The 25,798-nt window shown below is 40.7% G+C and overlaps 1 protein-coding gene across 1 annotated transcript in view; it reads right to left on the reverse strand.

Annotated features, from left to right (window-relative positions):
- The window catches only part of TUSC3 (tumor suppressor candidate 3), a 114,268-nt gene that overhangs the window by 39,225 nt on the left and 49,245 nt on the right, over positions 1 to 25,798 (reverse strand). The window contains exon 6 of the mRNA XM_058803263.1: positions 10,096 to 10,185. Coding sequence (XP_058659246.1) covers positions 10,096 to 10,185 — 90 coding nt within the window. The remainder of the gene's footprint in view (positions 1 to 10,095; positions 10,186 to 25,798) is intronic.

The following is a 25,798-nucleotide window of genomic DNA, read 5'->3' on the forward strand; positions in this document are numbered from 1 at the left end:
GGAGGACAATGAAGTCGAGAGAGAACTGAGACCCCACTCTTGGAGAGGGATATTGCAGAGTAGAAGAATTGAAAAACATTCAGAAAAAGAACTCCTTATGGAGTAAAGACTAATTTTCTAGGTAGAGTGGAAAAAAATACTACTAAGAGACGATTTCAATGATCAGTATATGACACCTGGCAGATCCCATTCTCATTTACCTACTGATTCCACAAGAATCAATAATATTTTAAGTGTGCTTTTGATATAAAAAGGGGCACTGTAAGGACACAGGAAGCACAAAATAGCTTCAGGTAAAATGACTTGAGCTAATTCAGTAACACATTTTAAACTTTCAATTTAGGATTTTTGCACTTGAAAAGAGCTCAAATGAAATGAAAAATTAACAAGGGAAATCACGCACACTAGAAAAAATTGGTGAACTGAGTGAGTCAGAGACTAACCATTAAAGTTCCTTAAGTTATCTTGAATTTATATCCAACACATCTTAAATAAGCAATTAATAAATTATTGACCTTTCGGAGAAGAATTCCAGAGCTAACTGATGAACAATCCCCAATGGAATACAATGAACAACCAGAGCTCAGAAAGAATGGAAAGAAAATAACTAGCAAATACATTTCCCTCTTAAAAGGTCAAGAAACTTATGGACAAAATAGAAGTTGCCAGGAGGTAAATTAAGGTGGCCCCATAGCAAACAGGTAGCTCACATTTCAGTCACTAAAGCAGAGAAAAAGCAAAAAAAGTTAATATGCAGTAAATAGTGGTAACAATCCAGTTTCCTAATTCTGATGAATAAAAGGAATACAAGTATCCACAGCTGACAAGATGCATCTATACCACATAAAAAGCTGCAGGAAAACTCAAAAAGCAGAATTCCAAAACTAGTATATGAGTCTTAAAGCCCAGTAACAATTTTATGCATTGATTTGAGACAAATCTATCTGTCCATGTTTGAGTAAATCTACAGAAGAGCATACACAGAAACCAAACACATCCTGAAAAGAAGGAAATAGAATTTCATTAACATGAAATGTTGCTGAAAATTTTGAAATTAACAATTAAACATGTGAAGGAACATGAAAAATAAGATGAAATACAGCACATTTGATACGAAGAGATAGGTTTCAGATCCATTAGATATAATCATTTTTTTAAAGTAATTAATGCTCCTGACAAAAAAAAAAGCTACTATTTATCTGGACTTTGGTATTTCATTCCTTTATATTTAAAGGTGTTAAAAAACGGGTAGAACAAACTGGGTAAGCAGTTTGAATAACTGGCTCAACAGGGGACAGGACAGGCTGTTTAAAAATGCATAAAGGATGTCTATATCTTGGAACTAATTTATGAAATTATGAAATTTGAATTTGATGACTTGGGTGCAAAAATTGGTATTAATGAATTCAGCTGAGGCCAGAAAGGAACTGAGATAAAAACCACCACTACTTTACACAGGAAGAACTGAAAGTCAGAATGATTTCCAGAAATTCTGTTCTCATTGTATGAAAATAACTCAGACAGGAAAAAGTATCCATTTTATAAGTATGGGCTGAATGTGATTAATATATGTGATCAAATAAGTCAAAATCAAGGTACAAAGTGTTGCATGCATGATCTACCCAATAACTAAAAACTTCATTTGAATACAAAAGGTGGTAAAATAGCACTACAAAATAAGTCTGGGAGCAAAATCTTAAGTGAGACACTTTTATAAGATATATTTGCCCATGACTGGATAATGCATACGGGGCCTCCTGCTACTGCATACCCACGCACTACAAATTAGGATGTTTTAAATTATTATTATTTAATAATAATGACTGACTGAAAAGAAGAAGGGCAAAAGAGGGCAAATTCAAATGTATATTATGCATAAGGACTGAACTTGTTAGCTTGGTATTTATGTTAATGACCCAACTGAACAGAGGTTCATTAAATAAATCAGTGTACTTGTAACCTATAGCAATAAAATCCAGAATTCTGTTATTTGTTTATTTTGTTGGGGTTTTTCCCCAGTTATCCTTTTCTTTTTCAAATTGTTGTTCTGTGTTTACAATTACAGGTGTGCTTTCTATTTTCAGGATGCATTTTGCCCTGTGCTATATATGCTGTCTTTTTTGGAAGACAGCATGTTCAGAACAGATGTTCTTAAATTTATACAGAAAAGAATCCTCTGAGTAAGACTGGTTTGAATGTGTTTTTAACCTGTTCCCTCTAAATTTTTTCCTCAGCTTTAAAGAAGCTTGTGTGGAGGGATTTCAATTGTTTGTTCTTCACTAAATGAAGTTTTCCAATATTTTAGCAGAATTAGGAAATTCGCAAATTAAACAAACAGGAGAAGAAGCCAGAAAAAATACAAATCAAAGTCTTTGTACTGTTGAGTTTTTTGATTTTTCTTTTTTTTGCAGTTTTTCAAAATATTTGTATATCAGAATTTGATCCAGTGGGTTATAAAGGGAAGAGCAATACAGCAGATCACAGGTGAGCTTGAGCAATAGCTGAAGTGGCATATTCATTCACATCACAGCCTTGTAGTTCTCTATTTTCCAGAGTTAATTAATAATAATGTAAGTGAATATTTATTGGGATTTTAAATTACTAATAGCATAATTTTAATTCAATTTTGATCTCCAATCAATTCTTAAAATCTGTTTTTAAATTGTACAGCTGATCCAATACCTGCATTTACTGTAGCACACTTCTAGTTCAATGCTCATCCAGTTCTTTACAGAGCCATACAAAAGGGCTGTGGATACTATCATGTTGTACTGGTATTAACACCAGCAGGCAAATTAAACTTCAAATAAGCCACTTACCTCCCTGCTCTCCTTTTGGAAATTTCCTCATTTCCAGCATTAAGAATATCTTAAATGACAGTACTGGACAAGAACAGATAGTATTTATTAAGTCATTATGACACTGATTGAAGTGTTCTCTTTCTATAAACAAATAAAACATCAATAATAAGACCTACTCTGAAATTTTTGTTTTTAATGACTGGTATTTAGCCACATGGAAAACTATGAAAAAATTCCTACTTTTATATATCTGATAGGGATTACTATGGTTAATATGAACTATGGAATACATTTTTTTCTTTGAAATATTTTTTAGAACACTGACTATAAAAAAAAAACATAAACCAAATTCTTCTTTCATTCCATTGAGCCATATTAGGAGTGTGAGAGACTGTAAATGAAGACAACTTCCTTCTTTTAATGGTAGTGCTATTTTTATTTCATGTAGAGCATTTTGCTATGCTAAGTGACCCCAGGACCTGTAAACACGAAGGAGATTATTTCATGCTTTTGTTTTCTGCTCAAAAGCTAGACTTGCAAGACTGTCAGTAGAGAACTCTTTTTAATTTGCACTGTACCTAAAGTTGAAGAGCCGCAGCCTTTAACAGCTTTGGTTTAAATATTAATGATAGACTTCTATGGGGAGCAGTGAAAAGGGCCTCTTTTTTCAGTACAAACATATACAGAAGAACTACAGTCTATTTCAAATAAACATGAAAGTTTGATTCTCTGAGTACAGAATACTAAGAGCAGGTGATGCACACAAAATCTGCTCTTCAACCCACTTCTGTACATAATATTAGCTTACAAAGATGCCTTTGAAATCTTTAAAGAGCAGATCAATTATAGCTGTTACGCACAAGCAAACTCTCCTAAGATGGGCTATAATCCTGCAATGTCTTTTTAAGTGACAGACAGATGTGTGTGTGCCTAAAGGCTAGTGTGAAACAAAAATAATTCCTTGTTGTAAAGCTTGTGTAAAGCCTACTTTTGTGAACTTGCTTCTCAACAATGTGGACATAAAAGAAGTTTGAATGCTGACCAGAAATCAGGGTAGAAGTTAAATTATGTCCGCCCCATACTCCAAGAATAAGGACAAAGCAGATTAAAAACAATAATTCCCTTACAAACATTTTGGTGACTTATTTGAGAAATACTGCTTGCTGCTTACACAGCAAGACGATTGACTTAGCAATGTCTGCTTCTAAATATAAGCATTTATAATGCAACAGCCATGTAAGCAATTCTTGAGCAAGATCTAATGGGAACTAATATAAATCAAACTTTTCACCAAATAGTTTAGCTTGACCATGTCCTTTGGACATAATGGAAGAGCAAAATGCTTTAATATTAATAACACATTTGGTATGGTATTTCTGGTAACAAAAGCTTTATAGAATTTGCAAAACAATTTTCAGATATCCAGGATATTTTACAGTGACTACTGAGAAGACAAAAGTATATATGTATACCTTCAAATTCTTTTACAATTACAATAATTAGAATAAACAGAAGCACAACAACAACCAATGAAAATAGATAAGGAAATTATTAATCTGAGAAATACAAAAGACTCGGGAAACAAGGTCCTTAATTTATTAACAGATTCTCATTGTTTCTTCTAAAGCTAGAAAAAACTTTTTTCTGCTATTGAAGTATTATTGTGCCAAAAGAAAAAGGAATACAAACATGTTCATCCTTCAAATTGATTTTCACAGTTGCTTTGAATAGGTCTATTGTTAGAGAAGTCACAAACACCACCAACTCCTCCTCTGCTCCAACCAACTACAAAAACAGTTGAATCCAACAGTCAACTCCTGCCTCTACCAGAGCACCTACTTTCACATTCTGTTCATATGTATATTGAGAGAGCAGAATCTATATAGAGAAACATCTCTGACTACCCCAGGCATAATATTTTTATTGTTTTCAGTGTGGATTTTGTAGTGATATCACAGTGTCACTTAAGCAAAAGTATGCTGTTAGAAGCTCTCAAAAGCTGTACCACTCATCCAAGTCCAAATTTTATTGAAGTCAATGTTAAATTCTAATTAAGAACTCAGCTAAATCAGCTTTACTGAAGAGGAAGACAAATTTTAGCATGACTGTTTCTGAGGAAAATTAAAAACAAAAGATAAAATATATTAAAAGATAAAACTAAAAAAAAATTCTGTGGATGGTTAAATAGTGGTATAGGCTGGGAAATCTCTAACCACAGAGACATTCAAAATTCTCTTAGACAAAGCCCTTTGTCTAGGAGAAAGAGCAACCTTTGAGCAAACAGCCAGACTACACAATCTTCAAAGTTACCTACTAATTGTTTTAACAGATAAGGCTCTTACCATATACATCTCCACAACCAGTAAAGTCCAGGAAGACAGAAAAACTACATTCCTGCGTGGCATTTAAGCTGGCTTTACAAAAATGGTTCTTGTTCTGTTAGCAACAGAGGAACATGAACCAGTTATTCCCATGTGCCATGCTGGTTTTCTGCCTTAAAGTATATTTTACTGCATTGCATTATTGCTCTATCTTCAGATACCTCAAAAATTCATGTATTTGAGGCCTCCCTGATTTCTGACATAAGAGCTGTTCTGCAGAAAATAGTTCTTCCAAATGAAAGTAAATGGCTTCTAGTAAATTCTAGTAAATTCTTCCCACAATAAAAAAAAAAGAGTACCAAATACTGTGTAAGGTTTCCCTTTTCTAATGTCAAGGTAGAAACACAGGTTATACAGAATGCCAGACACAATCACCCTTGAATCTTAAGAACCTTGCACTGCCAATTGATAACTTTTTTGACTAAATCATAACAGAAATGTAATTTAAAAGCTTTAGAAACCCTATACTTCTTGTAGCTTCTGAATAGGCTCACTGCTTTGATAACAACAGGAAAGCTATTTCATTAAAAAAACTCATAAGCAATGCATTCCTCATTTCAATCCAGCATGCCATTATAAATAAGTGGCTATTCCAATAAAATATTAAGATATATTTTTAACAAGACTATGGCTGTGATGAGTGGAAACAGATGCATCAAAATATTGCTGCAGTAAAAGCCAGGCCAATCTGGATTCCTTATGTTAGGTACTGATAATAACCTGTATGAACTCTTTGTTATCTGGAAGCAAGACAAACAAAATAATTTATCACACAATAAAGTGACTTTTGTCTGTATTGCACTGCTACCATCAATGTGGCTACTTTTCTAAAAGCCAGGCATTACAAAGACAATCTTGGCAAACTTTACTTCAAACATGCTTCCAGATACACTGAAGGCCAAAGGACAATGAATTTAATGTGACTGACTGAGGTTGAAAGGCTGAGTTGTTATTTAAAAATGTTTCAAGAAACCATTCCATAGATTTTAATTAGATTCATATCAGAAACCATAGAAGAATTAACCTTGGTAAGTGACATTTTGTCCTGCTTAGCATTGGAGGATAGTGCAAATTAGAATCCTAATATTCTTAGCATAAATGTTTCAAAATACCTTTGTTTTATACTAACAAATGAAAAAAATATACCAGCAGTCGAATATATTTTTCATTTAACTTCAGAAACAGAGAGCTTACTACATAACTGTATCAGCAAAAGAAGTGAGTAAAGATCAGTGGTTATAAAAAGGTAAGTAGGGGAACAAACGGGATGAATAAATTCTACAGTTAAACAAATATTTATATTTACTGTGATATTATAAAGTAAAAGATGTAAAAGATCTTTTAATATACAAACTGCTTCCTAAGGACACAACTTGTGTTATACTTAAGGAATTTCAACAAGATTTTAAATATAAGACAATAAAAAAAATCCAATTAATATAGTGGCAAATAATACTATTGTCCATTTCAAAAAGCATCAACTTACACAAGAAAACCACCTAATATCTGATAATAAAATACCATATTTTCCTCTTCACACAGAAACTTTTCTAACTTTTAATACTTTTTTTTAAAAGAAGGCATGAAAACTATGAGCTTTGGAAACCATGTTAATTCAGCATTTTGGATCAAGTTTGTCCTTTTCCCTGTTCTCATTTAGAGCAAACTTCCAACCATTTTAAAGATGCAATCCTGAGCATATTGCACAGTAAAAATTGTAGAATTTGTAATAATAATAATAATAATAATAATAATAATAATAATAATAAAAAGGGCAGCTAACTCATGGACAGATATACATAAATGCTCTCTTAGCCATTGCTGCAATTTGTTTAAAAGTTGATGAAAATCTAGGGAGAATTCTTTGCTGTTAGGTCGATTAAATAGCAGCAGAGCTACCTCTACAGAAGGCTCAAACCCATGTAATTGCTTTCTCCATTTCTACTTCTCTCACCACCAGCTCTATACAGGTCAAGCTCTGAATAAAAATCAGAAGTCTGACAAGGCTTTACACACAGACACCAACAGAATGTTTAATTGTCACTCTCGGTCCCAGTAAAACAGGTTCAGATTTTAGAATAACAGAGTCAGTAAGGGCCCAATCCTAAACAGATTATTTGGCAAAAGATGGAGAACTCTAGAAATAAAACAGAAATCAAGTACATGTCAAGACTGAAGACTAGCACAGTTTCATAAACCTAAACCAGAACTGAAATAGCAAACAATGTTACTGTCTGATTCAGCTTTCTACATAAAAATGGATGCTCTTCCATGTGGACCCAAACCCTGAAATTAGCTGATAGCAGTAGGGAATGAAGGAACTACCTACAACAACTGCAATAAGAGAGACCATCAGCTTTATAGAACAGACCACACAGAAATATATAAAAATATTTCAAAGCTTCAAAGAGTACAGCCATGCAGTTAAAGTGGCTTAGGACATCATAAACACAATGCAAAAGCCAAGTTTTAAGAACTGGTGAAGTTATGTGCACAAGATACTGGCAAGAGTAAGTAGTGTTGTCTGAGCAAAGGAAATAGATGTTCTTTCATCTTTTGAAAAACCCCCAGGAATTTGAGAACAAATTAAGTGTCATCTAAAATTACAGCAAGAACAAAGCATATAATAGGAGATATTTGAGGCAAAGAACAGTTTATACAGACAGAGTATTACCATTTTCAAAGTCTGCTGGCATATCAGGCTAGTATAGAACTGAACCACTAACTTATATGAAATAAGAAAAACTTAGAATCCATAATTTTGAACCTAATAATAAAACTATTAAGCCTGATGAGCTATTCCATGCATCCTTTTAAAACCAGGGATCTCCGTGGTAATACTGTCAACAAAGTTTCAGAGTATTACATGCAATTAATCCTTAAAAAAACTGGCATGAGAATTTGGAATTGTTACTAAATGCTAGACATTGGAAAGAAAGTGGTGAGTTAAATTTCATCCAGAGGTAAAGACAGCAGCTAGTGACAATTCACGAAGTGTTACAGTGAATTATCATGGTTGAATAAATCTCACAGAAGGCTAGATAAGCAGATTTATTGCTTCAAATTCACAGAAACATAGATAAGTGTTAGAAAAATGAAACAGGAAAATGTTCAAGTGTTATTTGAAGGAAAAAAAAAAACCCAAACCACAATGTAAAATAGGTAAGGATTTATAGCCTACTTATTAAGCTTCTAACACTTCTCAAGTTAGAGCTTTAAATGACAACTATACTGGTCAGTGATAGCTTAATTAAAGCAGGATCTTGGTAATCCTGCATTTATTCTTCTAATTCTTAGAATCTAACTGGTTTTACTTACTGTCACATACAAAACAGTCAGAGCACTGACACATATGAACAAGGAGAGACAGGTGAATCAGAGGCACAAATAACTTACCTGAAGTCATAAAATGCATCAGAGCCAGAAAAGAATGCATTTCAACCAGTACAATATATTAGTATCTAGAACTTAAAACCATTTTTGCCATTATTTTCGTTACTTAGCTGTGTGTTCTAACATTCCCAAAGTAGTAGCACTTCAAACCTGTGGGATATGAGTTCAAACTCTGAAAATGCAGACAAGCCAGCAGAAATTCAGGAATATTTTAAAATTATTAAATGCAGAGTATACTTCAATAAAGGGTTTAGGACAGGCAATGTGTGTAAAATTGGATATGGTAAAAAATAATTTGTCACAAACAGTGCTCTTTGTAGTCAATATTTCTTCTTTCTGTCACTCCACTGAAAAGTGTCATAAATTTATTCCTGCAAGGCAGTACTGAAAAATTCCAAATTTTCATAAACAGCATTTTATTGAGATTATTTATGCATCATCAAATCTATATGTGAATAACAAAGTTCACAGATGAAATCCTGTTCTATTATGACATCAATATTCTGCTTCATTCCTGATAAAACACAGATCAGTAATTAATTTCAAACCATCATTTTTTCCTACTCCAATTAAGATATGACACAAAGAGAACTTAAAATAAGTCTTTTCTTTAAGATGTAAATACAGTTTCCTTTAACTAGTGATGGACAAAACAGAAAATAGCTCAATGGATTGTGAATTATTAAAAAAAAATCTTCCTGGTTATTGCAAGTTTTGTAGATTCCATCTCAAGAAATTGCTTTAAAAGTAGTAAATAACAAGGAGTGATTAGGAACTAGCCAAGGTCATTTGTACTATCCTAATAGGCAAAGAGAGTTTATTCTTCTGAGATCTGATGAACATTTGTTAACTTGTGAGCAGGGAGAAGCAAATAAAGTAATCCTTTATAGGCAGCAGTAGCAGGATATAAAAGTAATTTCGTCAAGAGTCAATGGTAACTACTTAGTAAAGCTGATAAAGAGATTAAATTGAAAGAGCACAGAAATACAGGAAAAAGCATTCTGTAAAACGTAGTGGAAGAGTTATAGACATGATGGAAAATGGTATAAAGCACATGAGCATCTCCTTTTCTAACTGACATGATTAGGAAAGGAAGGTAAGAGGTTACAAACCTCAAAGGTTTATGTAAAAAAAGATTTCTGTAGTCTAAATGTAGGAAACAAAACATTTGTTTTCCACTGTGTGAGGAAGCACATCCCTACAAAAAGACACAACATCAACATTTACCTTTGGGCAGCAGGAATTATGTGGTATGGAACAATTTATCACACATTCACTACCACTAGAAGCTGCAGAGAGAGAAGGTTGAACAACACAACCACTCATTTCATTGCTCAAATCAGAGATGGTGGCACCTTCTAAAGATGTGAAATCCCAAAAGAGACTCTGCTTGCAACATTTAAGACTGACAGACTTTCATACAGATCTACGGACCTGCAATTATTTGCAATTGTAGGCTCACTGTAGCGACTGTTTACACATCCTTTGCCCTCAAAATAAAACTAAAATAACCAACTCACCACTTGTCCATTCTGAGGATTTTTGTGTGCATATGGTGGTCCACGGATGTGATTCCACATCTGACCAGATGTCATAGCAAATACAACACACTAGAAAAAGAAAAGAAAAACAATATACTAATTAATTTACTGTGAAGGACTGAACAGAAAACCATTCTGCTGGTTACTCTTTCTTCAGATAAGTAATTTTTTCACTACCCAGACACAGCATCTACCTCTATTTGAATTTTAGGATAGTATCTTCAGATGCATTACTTTCGTAAAATTCTTAATGACTTCTACCATTTTGAAAATTACTTACCTCAAGACAGATTTTCCAAATCTCACTTGAAATAACCCAAAATTTATACACCATATTTACACATCTACATGACAAGTACTTGCAGCAGTAGAAGGCATTCATTGCAAATGTTCTGGAAACCAGTATTCAACATTTATACAACCTTCCGTGAAAATATTTCTGCCTCTAAATCTTATACAAATTTTTATCTTGCCCTTTTGTTTTCACATGTCTGAAATTATACATAAAGTAATAGAAAAAAGCTGGCTATTAAAAAACCAAATCTGTCCTATTTTATGAAATTCTCATTATGTCCTATATGACTGTGATTCATTTTAGCTATGACAAATAGCAATGGTTAATTTGCTGGAAAGGTTGAAAATTCCCAACAGAAAAAAGTGCGAGGTTAGGTTAGGGATGTGTGACAACTGTAAAAACAGACCTTAATTCTTGTAGAAGATCATACTGTAGAATATCCATGACAAACACCAGTAGTACCAAGAGTCATTAAGACTATTTTAAAGAAGAAAGTACAGTATTTTGGATTACCAAGGGAGAGAAATAGGAAACACATATCATCTAAATATGTCTTTTGTTTTATCAGTGTAGATAATCTTTACAAAAGCTACATTTTAAGTTCAGTACATGCTCATTTTTACTGTACATCAATATTCCAACTAGCATCATAAAGTCATAAAGATATGGCAGATGGATCATGCCATAAAGGCAGATGGATCATGAATGCAAAACTATGTACCATAGTGACTGACTAAACCAGGGTTTACTAAAACCCTTCAGAGTGTTTTCTTTAAAAAACATTTTGTAACATGCTCCTGAAATAAACATAAGCTAGCGTAGCTCTGTATCTCTGTAAGTGCAGCATTGCTACCTCTAGAAATAACAACAAGGCCTTACTATGAAATCTTGTCAAACTGTATTCAAATCTGTCTTGGTTTTCCTGGCTTTGGGTTTTGTTGTCATTTGGGGTTTGGGTGGCTTTTTTGTCGGGTTGTTTTTTGGTTTTTTTTGCTGTTGCTGTCAGGTAGTTGTTGGGGGAGGGGGGGGTACTACCTATTTAGCTAAACAGCAATTTTTCCAAAGACCAGGTGACCATACCCAGGTTACATTACATTGGCATATTACTTTTTTCCCTCTATTCTGTTTAGGAAGAAATAGATAGGACTAATATATTGATGCATTACAGTAGTGATGAGGTGACAACAGAGACAGAGGAAGTGTAAACACAGGCTACAATGTGTCAGTATGGAATGACAAGAAATGATGCACAGGATTACACTGGAGATCTTATAAATATTACAATAGTGAATAAAGAAACACAGACATAGGAGCACACAGAAAACAGTTTTAGTGTTAACAAAGAAAACAAAGGAAAAGCATCCAACATATCTAATATCACCTCGATTTACCCTGTAATTCTGATCATCTCGAATTACCCTGTAAACATTTGTTGCAGATCAGTGAAGAAGCACAAAGCATGAAATAGCCCCAAGTGGACCCTAAACCAAGGAGAAAGAAAGCAGCAGCATCATACTCCTCCCAGCAAAGACCATGGAATGCTGACAACTCATCATAATACCACATCACCCCAAGGCAAAAGAATGATCTGCAGATCCAGAGAGAACAGTGGAAGATTGGCCATGACATAAGAGAAATGCTAAGATACCAAGAAATGCATGCAGAATTATTTAATTGTGGTGTTATTAATGAGACTTCTCCTAATAGAAAGAAAAGATGCATTTTCAAATACAGTTTAATTACTACTTTGCTGTAGTGCTAGAATTTTAATTACAAGAAAAAGTTGTTATTTTTAATATAAAATGTGTTTCATTTTGCTTTCAACAGGATTAAGAATGTAACAGCATAAAAACTAACATAGCAGATGAAGACATACTCGTAGTGATTGCTAGCAAACGGATTGTGTTTTTATTAATAACATGCAACAAAATGAAAAGAGTATACAATGACATTACTGGGAGAAGAGTAACAAAGTTATTTCTATACCTTGCAGATTGTTTTAGCAGAAAAATTTACACTGCAATTTTAGTGATGACTCACATAATAGCTTATGTGAAAGCACAAAAGTGTAGAAATTTAAAGTATCAAAAGTGACGTGAAAGATATTTAGAAAGGCAAAAAATTAGCTGAAAAGTCAAACATCGAAAGATAACAGATGCATTGCAGCGATGACTGGCCGGAGACCCTGTGACCTGGCTAGCTGAGAAGGTGGCCAACAGTCCCACTGCAGCAGGGGGTGTCAGCCCCGGTGGCAAGGCCCCAGGGCTGGCAGCTTCAAGCACTCCTCGGCAGTAATAGCCTTGGGCTGTGCCTGCAGGACGAGGTCTCGGGGTAGAGCTGCTGAATAGGGCGGAGCAGAAAAGAGCCGGACACTCTCTGGGGTCAAACGAGTTTAATGTCCCGGGGGGCGACCAGCAGGGAGTGACCGCGCGCGAAAAAAAAGTTGGGCATGGGATTATAAAGGGAGGTGGTAACTGGAGGTGGGATTTACAAAAAACCAATCAGGGGAAGTCAGGGGACGTGCTTAACATAATAGACTGTAAGGGAGAACTAATCGATACATTATAAAGGAGGGGCCCCGGGACCTCAGCCAATCACTACTCCCACTGAGAGGAACATTCTGGAAGACTGGGAGTGGTGGGGAGTGATTGACTGGGCCCAGGGAGGAGGGAAAATAATACATATTAGGAGATACAGGGTGGGGAAATTACATGACATGGGGGCAACCATAGCAACTAAGTAATAGACAGAAACTAGGGTGGGGAAAACTGGGAGGACAGAACCATCGTAACAAAGGGGGGGAAGAAACAGAACATACCAACACACCACAACATCTCCCCGTTTTTTGTTAAATAAAATTGAAAAGAACGGAAAAATCTGTACTAAAAGGTTCAAAAGGCTGGATTCCGGGGCTGATCAGTCCAGGCGTCTTCTTCTTCGAAACACAGCTCCTGGTGGTATAAGGGAGGCGCAGCGAGCTCTTCTTCATCTGCGGTTTCCTCTGCCTCCGAAGGATAGGTGTCTCCCTCTGCAGATTCTCCCGCTACCACCTGGTTGACACTTGGAGCTGTGATCTTATTAACGAGTCTTTGGACCAGCCCACGGACCAGCGAAAAGCAAATCAAAAGTAAAAATAAAACTAAAACAACTTTCATAACCGATTCTAGAACAGAACTGGCCCAACTGCCCAAGCCCCAGCCCTTAAAAATGTCCCTCAGCCAATCTGATGTTTCTTGCTCCATCCGATGGACTTGGTCTTTCATCTTCAGGATGGTGTGTCTGACGTTCTCAGCTCTTGATGACAAATTCATGCAGCAGAGGCCCTCAAACTCCTCACATTGATGATGATGGAGCAGCAATAGGAAATCTATTGCTGCCCTGTTCTGGAGTGTCGCCTTCCTTGTTATTTCCTCGTCTGTGAGGAGGTCGTATATAGCAGCCGAAGTCAAATTGGCTTGCTTAACCACCCAACACTCTAGGCGGCCCAATTCACCTAGAGACTTCGCCACTGATACCCACGGCAACAGAATGGTAAAAGCGACGGTTTTGGAATGGGACCAATGTGTAATTTCATCATCACAGTCTTCTGGGAGATCTTTAAGATCTCTTTTGGACCTGGCCAATTCTGCTGTGATGTTAGTCTTCTTCCAATTCACAATTTGAGTCATGTTGGGGGTAAACAGCGTCAGCTTGCCTAATGTGCACGGCCCTCCGATCAGACCAGAGGGGATGCCTGCCCACGCTCGGTCGCCACAAATTAAGAATGCTCCCCTGGGAAGGGCGTATGGGGTGCGGCCCGTGGTGGTGGGGCCGCTGATCTTTAAAATGGCCTTGCACCACTGGTAGGCTTGATATTCAGCTTTATTCTGTTGCACCACCTCACTGCCCTTCTCAATAGAGGAAAAGGTATACTCAAATTGAAAACAAATAGAGGAATTGGCGGAACCGAGCAGGTGGAGTTCAGTGGGCTCGGAGGGCAAAGGATCCAGCTTTACCACTCCGTCTCTCCAAGCGTTGCTGGAATCAAAACTAGGAAGGATAGTAAGACTCCGTGCCAAAATCGGGGAAAGGGCTGACTGAAAAGCGGAGGGGAATTCACCTGGAGAGAAAGGGATCCCCACAAGGCACGACGACATCGGGTCCTCTGCTGATGCTGCGTCGAGGCAGATATGATCTTGCCCTAACGCCTGAGCCAAGGTACGCCAGACATTCACCTTTGGCTGAGGGACGATCCACGCTGCCCAGGGTGGAAGGAGGAGGCAGAAAATCAGGAGATGTAAAGGAGCGCTTGGGCGCTGCCACAGTTGAGGGCTGAGCTGGGCCATTCTGGCGTGGTGTGGGCCAGGCAAAGGGAGACAAACTGAAAAAACAAAACAAGCATGGTTATAACTTAAATATTTTCTTAAAGAGATGGTTCTGTCTCAAAAAGTAAATTAAGTTCGGGGGAAGAATCTGAGACAGGGGAGGAAGGTCGGGAATCAAGAACGACTCGAAAAGGGGCGCGAATCAATGGTGGAGAGGAAGGGGACCCGGTCGGAGGGAACCTGTGGAGAAAATAAAGGTGAGAGAAAGTGAGAGGTTTCCTCCTCCGCCGCCAACATGCCTCCTGCACCTGTGGCACAGTCTCGGATGTTTTTGCCTGCTTGGGGAGGAAGGGCTTGACCCATTTTGATGGTATCCATTTCGGCCCTGAGGGAGTGGACACGCAAGCGTATCCCCTCCCCCAGGTAACCAGGTCATATGGCCCTTCCATCCGCCAGGTCTCCGGATCCCTTATCAGAACCGGAGGCCTGGCCTTCGGCTGCAGCTGCTGGTGACTGCCGAAGTGCCGGACAACTGGAGGATTCAGGTTGTCAAAAGAACAGTTTAGGAAGTTTAAGGTGTACAAAGCTCTCGACAACCGGACGTGGGGGGTCTCCACCTTCACTGCCGCACATTGTTTCTCCAAGATCCTTTTCAGGCTCTGGTGGGCCCTCTCCACCATGGCTTGGCCTGTCGGGGAATAGGGGATGCCGGTCTTATGCTCTATTCCCCATTGTTGCAGGAAGCTCCGCAGCTCCTTGGAGGTATACGCTGGGCCATTGTCAGTTTTTAAAGCCCTAGGGATGCCCAGGACAGCGAATGCCAGAAGCAAGTGCTTCTGGACATCCGCCGCCCTCTCACCTGTGTGGGCAGAGGCAAAGATAGCTCCTGAGAAGGTATCGATGGAGACATGGACGTAACACAGCCTCCCAAAGGACGGGATGTGTGTCACGTCCATCTGCCACACTTCACAGCTCACCAAGCCCCTGGGGTTTGCCCCAGCTGCGATGGTAGGCATTTGATGGGCTTGGCATTGGGGACATGTAGCCACAATCGCCTTGGCCTGATCCTGCGTGAGATGGAATTGCCTGACCAGGCCTGGTGCATTTTGGTGAAAGAGCTGATGGCTGATCTTAGCCTGGCCAAACACATCTGGGAGCGGGCCCACCGTGACAGCAGCCGCGGCCAAAGAATCAGCCCGACGGTTGCCCTCAGCGATGAACCCTGGCAGATCAGTGTGTGATCTTACATGCATTATAAAAAACGGATGCTCTCGGTGGGAGACTAATTCTACGAGTTTTGAGAGCAAATTAAACAATTTTTGGTTAGAGACCTCCTGCAGAACTGCTGATTCCGCTCTAGATACTACACCAGCCACATATGCGGAATCTGTGACCAAATTGAAGGGACCAGGAAACCTCTCAAATGCTCGGACGACTGCGTCTAATTCAGCTACTTGTGGAGAGGCCTCCACAATGGCAACATTCGCCTTCCACCGCTGAGTCTGAGGATCCCTCCAAGTCATTACAGACTTGTGGGATGCCCCGGACGCGTCGGTAAATATTGTCAGAGCATCTAGAGGCTTCTTACTCTGAATTCCCTTGATTGATAATTTAAACTCCGAATTAAAAAGTTTATGGGCCGGCCGATCGACCGCAACGCGGCCAGTGTAGCTGTCTAATGCGAATTGAAGCATTTCATTGGTTTCCAGCAGTTCATTGAAGGTCTTTAATTTGAGTTGGCCCGAAACCAATTGAATTGGAAGGTGAATGCATGCAAAATCACAGCCTGCCAGCTCCCTGATCCGAGATCTCGCCTTTCGGATCAGTTCGGCCATCAGCTCTTGTGGCCTTGTCATCCTTTTGGACCTGTGGTGGCTGAGGAACACCCACTCTATGATTAAGAGGGGGTCGCCCAGACCCTGGTCCTTTAAACTCTTGTCCCACTGATGGATCAAGCCGTGAAGATGTGGCAGCTTCCCCAGAATAATGAATTTAAATGGCAGGCCCGGATGGTAGCGGTGGGCCTGCCTGGCCGAAATGATTTTCTGAACCTTCTCCAGGGCTACCTGAGCCTCTGGGGTGAGTTCCCTAGGAGAACTCAGCTCCTCTCCCCCTTTCAATAAATTGAAAAGGGGGGCTAGGTCTTCTGTTGGTATACCTAACCAGGGTCTCACCCAATTTAAAGACCCACACAGTTGGTGAACATCCGCTAGGGTCTGGACTTTCGTCCGGATGGCCAATTTCTGCGGAACAATGGTCCGCTTGGTGATTTCAAGGCCCAGGTACCTCCAAGGTGGCATCCTTTGAATTTTTTCTGCTTGGAGCTCGAACCCTGCAGCAACCAACGCACTGGTTGTCAGGTCAAGCGCATGGGCAAGTAGATCATCTGTTGGGGCACAGATGAGGATGTCATCCATATAGTGATGTAACAGGACGACATCCCCGAGGGCTGTACGGACAGGAGACAGCAGCGAAGCAACATACCACTGGCAGATCACAGGACTATTCTTTAATCCTTGCGGAAGAACTCGCCAGTGATAGCGCTTGGCCGGGGACTCACGGTTGATGGAGGGAACCGTGAACGCAAAACGCGGGGCATCATCAGGATGCAGAGGAATTTGGAAAAAACAATCTTTTATGTCGATTATAGCCAAATTCCAATTTTGGGGGAGCATTGTAGGGGAGGGCATCCCTGGTTGGAGGGGACCCATGTCAATTATTTGTTCATTAATTTGGCGGAGATCGGTCAGGAGCCGCCACTTGTCTTTATTAGGTTTTTTGATAACAAACACTGGGGAGTTCCAAGGTGACATGGTCTCCACCAGGTTGTCTTTGAGCAGCTGCTCCTGAACGAGCTCATTGAGCGCCTTCAATTTTTGTTTATTAAGTGGCCACTGCACTACCTGTACTGGCTCATCTGATCGCCAGTCCAGCTTCCAGGTAGGGCGCTCCTCAGTGGCCACTGCCCGAAAAACCTGGGGAGCCTTTGGGAGGTCAATTCTGGCTCCCCATTGGGCTAGCAGGTCCCTTCCCCACAGGGGCTCGGTGTAATCTAAAACAAATGGGCGTACAGAAGCCAATTGCCCATCTGGCCCCGTAATTTGTACAATGCTCTTTGACTGCTTCGCCAATTTTAGACCCCCTACACCTTGTATGTGTCCGGCTGCGTTTTGCAAATCCCAATGTGACGGCCAATCCCTAGAGGGAATGATCGTCACATCTGCCCCTGTGTCCAGTAACCCCCGCACGATTTTACGGTCTGAGCCCAGGGACAGTTGACATGTCAGCCTGGGCTTTTCTCTTCCCACAACTTGGGCCCAAGCAACCGTTGGAGGTGAGGACCCCTTAGATGACTGGGAATCCTGTACCTCCTCCGGCACTGGAATGGCTTGGGCGATGATTTGGCCCTTGGGGAGAGAAAGCGGGGGCTGGACGCAGTACAGCCCTAATGCAAATCTGTCCCGGTCAGTTGTTACTAACCCCGGGACTATGTGAAGATTGAATGGTGTGTGTTTGGTGTCCCCAACAATGATCCACCTGCTACGTCCAAGTCTCCTCCAGCTGCCGGGATGTTGAATGTCGGCAGTCACCAGGTGGAAATCGGTGTCCGGGAGATGTATTTCGCGGGTCAGCTGCAGCCTAAAGGGAGAAAACGAAGAGGTGGTGGTTAAAGCAGGTTGAGGCTGAAGCCAACAGGTACAGTAAGTCAAGTCCGGTAAGGAAAAGTCAAGTCCAGTAGAAGCATGTGGCGGGCTTCTCCCTGTTCCCTCCTCCCTGCCTGGTGCAACCTTGCCCGCCTTATTTGTATCATGGCGCAGGGAGGGGCTGCGCTCGCTTTCTAGTTTTTTTGTTGTTTTACTTCCTGCTTCCCAGCAGGACACTCCTTCCTTTTAAATGTTAAAAATTCTTGCCGCAGTGGGCAGTCAGGCATCCAGTGCCCCGTTTTTCCACATAGATGACACGGGTGGGTCTCTGGATGTCTCCTTGCAGCTCCTGGGGTAGACGTTCCAGCTGCTGCCGCGCTGTAATCCTCCTCATCGGCGCTGGAGGTCGACACGAACGCTACTGAGTTCCTCTTGTTCTTCAGCTTGGAGTCAGGCGCTCCTGGCAGTGGGACTTCTCGTGCCACGACCTCCATCATTTGCTCGATGGTAGGTCGTGGACTACGGGGGAGGGTTCGGATGGCTCTCCGGCATTCAGAGTTTGCGTTCTTGAACGCCATCCGCCGCAACAGGTTTTCTCTTTCTCCCTCCTCGGAAGCTTGAGTCTCCACGTATCTGTAAAGTCTTTCTAAAAAACGTAAATAGGACTCGTGTGGCCCCTGCTGGGGCTCTTCCTCGTCTTGCTGAGAGAAGACCGCTGGGAGCTTGAAAAAGGCCCTCTCTGCAGCCCGACAGGACTCGGTGATCTGCATCGGGAAGAGCACCCGCGCCTGAATCGCCCCACTGGCCCATGCCCCTGTACCCACCAGATGATTCGTGGATATCAGTTGGCCATCTGCGTCATGTGCAGTCGCTTGGTTCTCCCAGAGAGCTGGGAGAACTTCCGCGACTTCCCTCCCCCACTCTACCGCCCAGGCCCTAAACTCCATAGGTCCTAAAAGGCTGGAAAAGAGAGCTCTCAGGTCAGCAGGGATCAGATCTCCCGGTGCAAGGGCCGAACAGAGAAGTCCCCGGAAATACTCCGATTCCCGGGAGTACTCTCTCTGGGCCTTGCACAGATCTTTGATCCGATCTTGTGCAATTGGCACCCACTGAGCCTGGGAGCTCCCCTCCCCGCTCAGGCGGTAGGTAACCGGGGCAGCTTCAAAAACAGGGGCTCGCCCTGGCTTCCAGTTACCCACACCCCCCCCCCCGGAACACAAAGCGTGGGAACCGGAAGGGAAGGCGTGGGAACCGGAAAGGAGGGAGGCAGAGGCGGGGCCTGGCATCTGGGAGGGGCCAGCTGATGGGCATGGTGGAACTGGAGGTGGCAGCTGGGTTTTCTCCGCCTCCAAAGTGGAGTCCGGAGGCGGGGCGGAGACAGGAGGCAGGGTGAAGGAGGAGCTATTGAGGGGTGGAGCGCAGGGAGGAACAGAGGGTGGAGGCAGGGGAGGAAAGGGTGGATCTTGGGATAGGAAAGGATTTGACTGAGGGGTGAAGGGATTATGGGAAGGAGAAGAAAAATCGGCGGGAAAATGCACGTGGCCGCCCCCATCTTGGGCTCCATAGGAGCCATCTTGTGGAGGCGGTGGGACATTAACCGGGGGGACATTAAACAGAACACTCTTGGGAATGTCAACCGGGTACTGGGGAGGTTGGGAAAAGGGGTAGGAAAACCTGCTCCGAGGAGTCTGGCCAGGATCTCCTCGGAGTCCTCCTTTTGGAGGGCCAGGTCGGACCGATCGAGAGGGGGCAGAGGGAAGATGGAGCCTCTGCTGTGGGTTGGCCTTGAGGACCCCCCTCAAGGGCTCCGACCGAGGGACACGGGGTGAGGTAGACGGGGTAGGGACAACAGAACCGGGAGAACTGGGATTCAACCGCGACACTGATGAATTTTTTCGCAGTTCCCTCTGCTGAGACAACAATTGCAAAACTTTACCCGCCCAGTAAGCGGCCGGGTAAAGCTTTGCCTCCCCAGAGCTGACCTCTTGATCTAATTTTGCTAAAACAGCTTTCCAATAGAGAGGGTCTCTAATTTGCTCTGGGGTAGTGTTGGGGAACTGAGAAAAAATCCACTTTACTAAACTCTTTAAAGCAACCTTCGGGGGATCTAAACCTCCCCCAAGCAACAAACTTCTAACCTGGTGAAAGGCTCTTTTTAGAGGGGAGCTCTGACGCGCACCCATCGCGTAAATTAAAAGAAAACGACAGAGAAAGTAAAGAAAAGAGCACTCCTCTGATGACACTGACTGCCTAAACCGAAGTAAAAAAAACAACTAAAACAAGAACTGCCCGTCCGCCCGCTCCCACGCTGCCGCTTGCCTAGAAGACTGGTCCCAGAGCAGGCATGAGCCCCCAACAGCAAGACAGCAGGAAAGTGAAGGAAAAGAGGGGTTGGGAGCTGTCCCCAAAGCAGGGCTCAGGTCCCGGGAAGATTAAAAAGGTGGGAGGGAAGACCCCCAAGGCAGGGGCTTACCAATCAGACGAACGGCGAAAAGAAGATCCGGTAGAGGCAGAACTCCGCCCTCGGAGCTCTCCTTGGGTGAGAGGAGTTGTAGCTCCGGGTCCACCGGGAGCGCTGCTCCTATAATGGAGCCTGCTGCGACCAGTGGTAGATTAGTGTCCAGAGGTCCGATGACCTCGTCCACGGGGTCCGAGCAAGGGCCACGCGGTGGGCGCCAATCTGCAGCGATGACTGGCCGGAGACCCTGTGACCTGGCTAGCTGAGAAGGTGGCCAACAGTCCCACTGCAGCAGGGGGTGTCAGCCCCGGTGGCAAGGCCCCAGGGCTGGCAGCTTCAAGCACTCCTCGGCAGTAATAGCCTTGGGCTGTGCCTGCAGGACGAGGTCTCGGGGTAGAGCTGCTGAATAGGGCGGAGCAGAAAAGAGCCGGACACTCTCTGGGGTCAAACGAGTTTAATGTCCCGGGGGGCGACCAGCAGGGAGTGACCGCGCGCGAAAAAAAAGTTGGGCATGGGATTATAAAGGGAGGTGGTAACTGGAGGTGGGATTTACAAAAAACCAATCAGGGGAAGTCAGGGGACGTGCTTAACATAATAGACTGTAAGGGAGAACTAATCGATACATTATAAAGGAGGGGCCCCGGGACCTCAGCCAATCACTACTCCCACTGAGAGGAACATTCTGGAAGACTGGGAGTGGTGGGGAGTGATTGACTGGGCCCAGGGAGGAGGGAAAATAATACATATTAGGAGATACAGGGTGGGGAAATTACATGACATGGGGGCAACCATAGCAACTAAGTAATAGACAGAAACTAGGGTGGGGAAAACTGGGAGGACAGAACCATCGTAACAAAGGGGGGGAAGAAACAGAACATACCAACACACCACAACAATGCATGGAGTGCACAAACTGTGCCTCTCTGAAAGTGTGTTTTCCTTGAGAAGTAAATTTTCTCATTTTTAAATTTTGACTGTTTGCAATTTATATTCTCTAGGGCCAAATCTGCTTCCATATGGAAAGATCAAAAATACTCTACCCCATTTTATATATAGTCAAATATTTTATAAATTATAAATCTCCCAAACTACTGAAGATCTTTCATGCTTTAAATACCACATTGTGAGACAGTATAATATCTAGCAAGAAAAGTAACTAGGAGACACAATAGTGGGGAGAGGAAAATGTCAAGTGTAAGTGCATCTGTAATTCACACTGATAAACAATGTTTGCCATTCCAAATGGCATACTTTCCATAGGATCCTATACTTTGGGATCCAAATATTTCCAAACTAACCCTTACTGCAAGTTGATTTTTCCCAGTTAGAAACTTTGCCAAATTAATTCCTACAAATTATCAACTAGCTCATATTTACTCTCATATGCAGAGAAATTGTGCCTTTCTGCAGTTTTCTTGGATCTTGTCAAAGTTCAAAGGATGAAAACTGGAGTAAAGGAGAAGAGTCAAGTTGAGTACTTATCTCTAATCACAATGCTACTTTTCCATAGTAGAGTCTGCATTTCAGCAGTTCTACAGAGAGGAAGACTACAGAAACACCTTTTCACCATCTGCTCCTTCTTTCTCCTTTTCAGACCCCACGAACACCACTGACTGCTGCATGCCAGCGGATTTATCAATGGAGTTCATTATATTTTTCAGGGTTTATGCTATTTTAAGAGCTTCCAGATTTAGATAGCTTATTTTGCATCTAAATGATAAAAGCAAGCAGAGTATTTGGCTCTGCAGCCAAACAGTGGTGTTCTAGGTGAGTACAGTCCATGTGTAGATGGCTCCACTGCAGGACCTTGTTAACAAATTACAAGTGATGCTTCCTTCATGGCTTCTATCCTTAAGTTTCACTAAGGGGGAGACTGCTTTAAGCTCACCCATGGTGCATTTCTGTGTAAATCACATTATTTCTAAGAACAGATAAAAGATAAATTAAGCACCAAGAGTCCCAGCAGAACACTGAATTACAAGCAAGACACAACTTCACAGGCACATAAGCAGAGTATCTCAACTTCTTGGTCTTGCAAACCTTGCAAATTATTTATTTATGTTTAATATATCCCCTTCTCAAAGGCCCAAGTTTTGTTTAACACTGTCTGCTAGTTCATCAAACAAAACTGCAGACTTAAGAAGTCATTTAGTATGCCTTTTGAAGAGAAGCTTCCTATTAGCAGATAGTATACAAAACAAAAATAATGAGATTTCTTTGCAAGTTTGGACCCAAGAACATGGGAAACTTGGTAATGTAAGAAAGATAATGAAATTTTAGATTCATTTATGAATATAGTTAAATTCAAGCATAGATTCAATAAAAATGAATGACAGCTAGTTCTACACTTTATTTCTATATTGTTCTGTATATGTAAATTCTAACCATTTCAGAATTACTGTTTTAAAGAAATGTAATCCTTTCTTATCCAGTTTAGCCTTGCTTTTGCACTCAGTGAAGGCTCTCATGCTATGAGCTATATAATCCATTTCTAAATCCATCACTTATCAGATTCTCCAATAAGAGAGATAGAATTAAAGAAGAGAGTGCAAAACAAGAGCAAAGAGAATTGTATCTTTAAATTTTACATCTCTAAAACCTCTAACTATAGGAAAAAAAAGGAAATTAACAATCAGAATTTATTGATGTTCTTTAGGATGCCTACCTAGCCACACAGAGAAACCTTTGTTCTAGCGTTTATCTTTGAATAAAGCACATTAATTTTTCATACTCATTTCCAGAAAGGGGTGAAAAAGTCACTAGTAGCCATAAGACCCTCCAAGCTCCTTTGGACCAATAACTGCTGATGAATTTACTATGTGCTGCAAGTACTGGGGAGTATATCCACAGAGTACACATTTCTCATACCCATTAACTGCTATAAGAACAGGAAACACACCCCTTGTCTCTTCATTCAAGTGACCTGTCATATTTTGCCCAAGAGAATTAAATCCTAGGCAGCTGCCTTCTAATCTGAGCACAGATTTTGTCTTCCCTGATTCCACAGGTATATAGGCAAATCTCAAATATACACATAAAGTAAAACTGAAAATTACATGCAGAAAACAACAGCCTGGTAAAGAAAACGCTGTCAAAAGACAGTCTAGCCAACAGAACAGAAACTCTCAGCACACATACTGTTGTCTAAAATGAAGCAATTCCTTATCTAAACTGTTAGAACCTTGCCTAGTTTATACCATCTGACCTTTTCTTCTCTCTGCTTAAGAAATGAAGAATCCTGAAGAGTCTGGATTGCTTCTTGCTACCAGCATAAAAGGACAGGAGTCTGCAAATATCTAAGGACTGAAGTCCTTTGTCATCTTTGTATTGGCATGTCAGAGGGAAAAATATCCATAGATGAATAGCAGATTTTGAATTAAAGCACAGAATAATCTAGGGGATAAATTTTACATGTGATTTCAAAAGACATATTTTGGGATATTATGTACTGGGACTCAAGTCATCCTGGTTTGCCATCCTAAAACTCTTCTGGGTAATGTTGCAAGTGAAAATGCCAAAGGCATACAAGATACTACCAGAGCCTGCAGTGCTTCAATGAAGGGATGAAACCACAAATATTGCTGTGGTGCAATCTAATGCTGAGGGCAAAACCAATTTGATGGTCTTGTGTGAGCTGGCGCTGGAATCAATGTGTGAGATTAAACCTGTGGTCTTGCTTCTACAAGTCTATCAAAACTAGATGCATCATTAAAAACTGCATTCCTAAATATTCTTCTAAAACACTACTGGAAATACTGTCTACGAGACAACATTTTTATATCAATGAAATTATCAAATTAACATTTCTGGGATCCTCTGTCAAAACAGCACACGCCTTATGCTGAGAATTTTCTTCTAATTTTTAGCAACAGATCATTCAATCAGGCAGAGTGACACAATCCATTTTTCATTTAAATGAAAAGTAACCACCTTTTCCTTTTTTAAGATTTGAGAACATGAAAACTGTTCATAGGAAACTGAGAAGCTCTAACAAAGCAAGAAGAAGAAAACAAGAGTCCTCTGTTTGCAATGATACAGTTTTCAGTCACTGAACGCCATAATCTCTATGAAAAGGTTTCAGTTGGAATTTAAAAATGTTATTTTGACTTTGTTTAATGAATACTAGCCACCTAGCAGTACACCCAAAAAGAATTTAAAACTCAAACATAAAGCTTTTAGAAAAGTGCTTTTGTGCTTTCTCAGCTCTATACCATCTGAAAAAACAACAGCCAATAAGGAGCAAAATAATTGTCAACACTCCTGCTGAAAATGTGGGCTTTATGTAGCCTTTAAATATCTTGCCAGGATTTCTGTTTAACTTGGTTTTGAAAGGTCAAAAAGGAAAAAATATTCATGAAGAACATAATGATTTATAATTAAACATTAATTACGTATTTATACCCCTCATAACAAGCATTTTTCTAGGCATTACTTTCTCTCCTTAACTAGACACCATCTTATCAATTTTTCCTTTTAATGAGCTTTTATCAAAAAAAAAAGAAGCTCTAAGTTTACTGGTAGAAAAAAAACACTATGTCAGAGAATCATAACTACATGATATTGAATATATTATTACTTTATATAATACACACACACACACACACACATAAACACACACACACACACACATATATATATATATATATAAAATATTAGTGACTGCCCATTTTCTTCTATGAATCACAACAAATTTTAGTCATTAACTGAGGTCATCTGTCCAAAAGCCTGCAATCAGGAGTCCCTGCTGATTCCACCAAAAAGAAGTTATAAAATTAATGTGTATGTCTGTGCAGGTCTAAATAAAACCAAAAGGAAAGGACTTCTGGTAAATGTATGATCCTTGCTAAACCATCACTTTACAGGGTATGGGGCTTTTACTACATTGTGAAGTCAGAACAGTAACAATTGTAATAGTAAAGCATTGGCTCAATGCCATGATTAATTACAACATACTTTCAGATATAAGACCACTTCCTAAAAC

The sequence above is a fragment of the Ammospiza caudacuta genome, chromosome 4 (assembly GCF_027887145.1).
Source record: "Ammospiza caudacuta isolate bAmmCau1 chromosome 4, bAmmCau1.pri, whole genome shotgun sequence".
NCBI classification, from domain to species: domain Eukaryota; kingdom Metazoa; phylum Chordata; class Aves; order Passeriformes; family Passerellidae; genus Ammospiza; species Ammospiza caudacuta.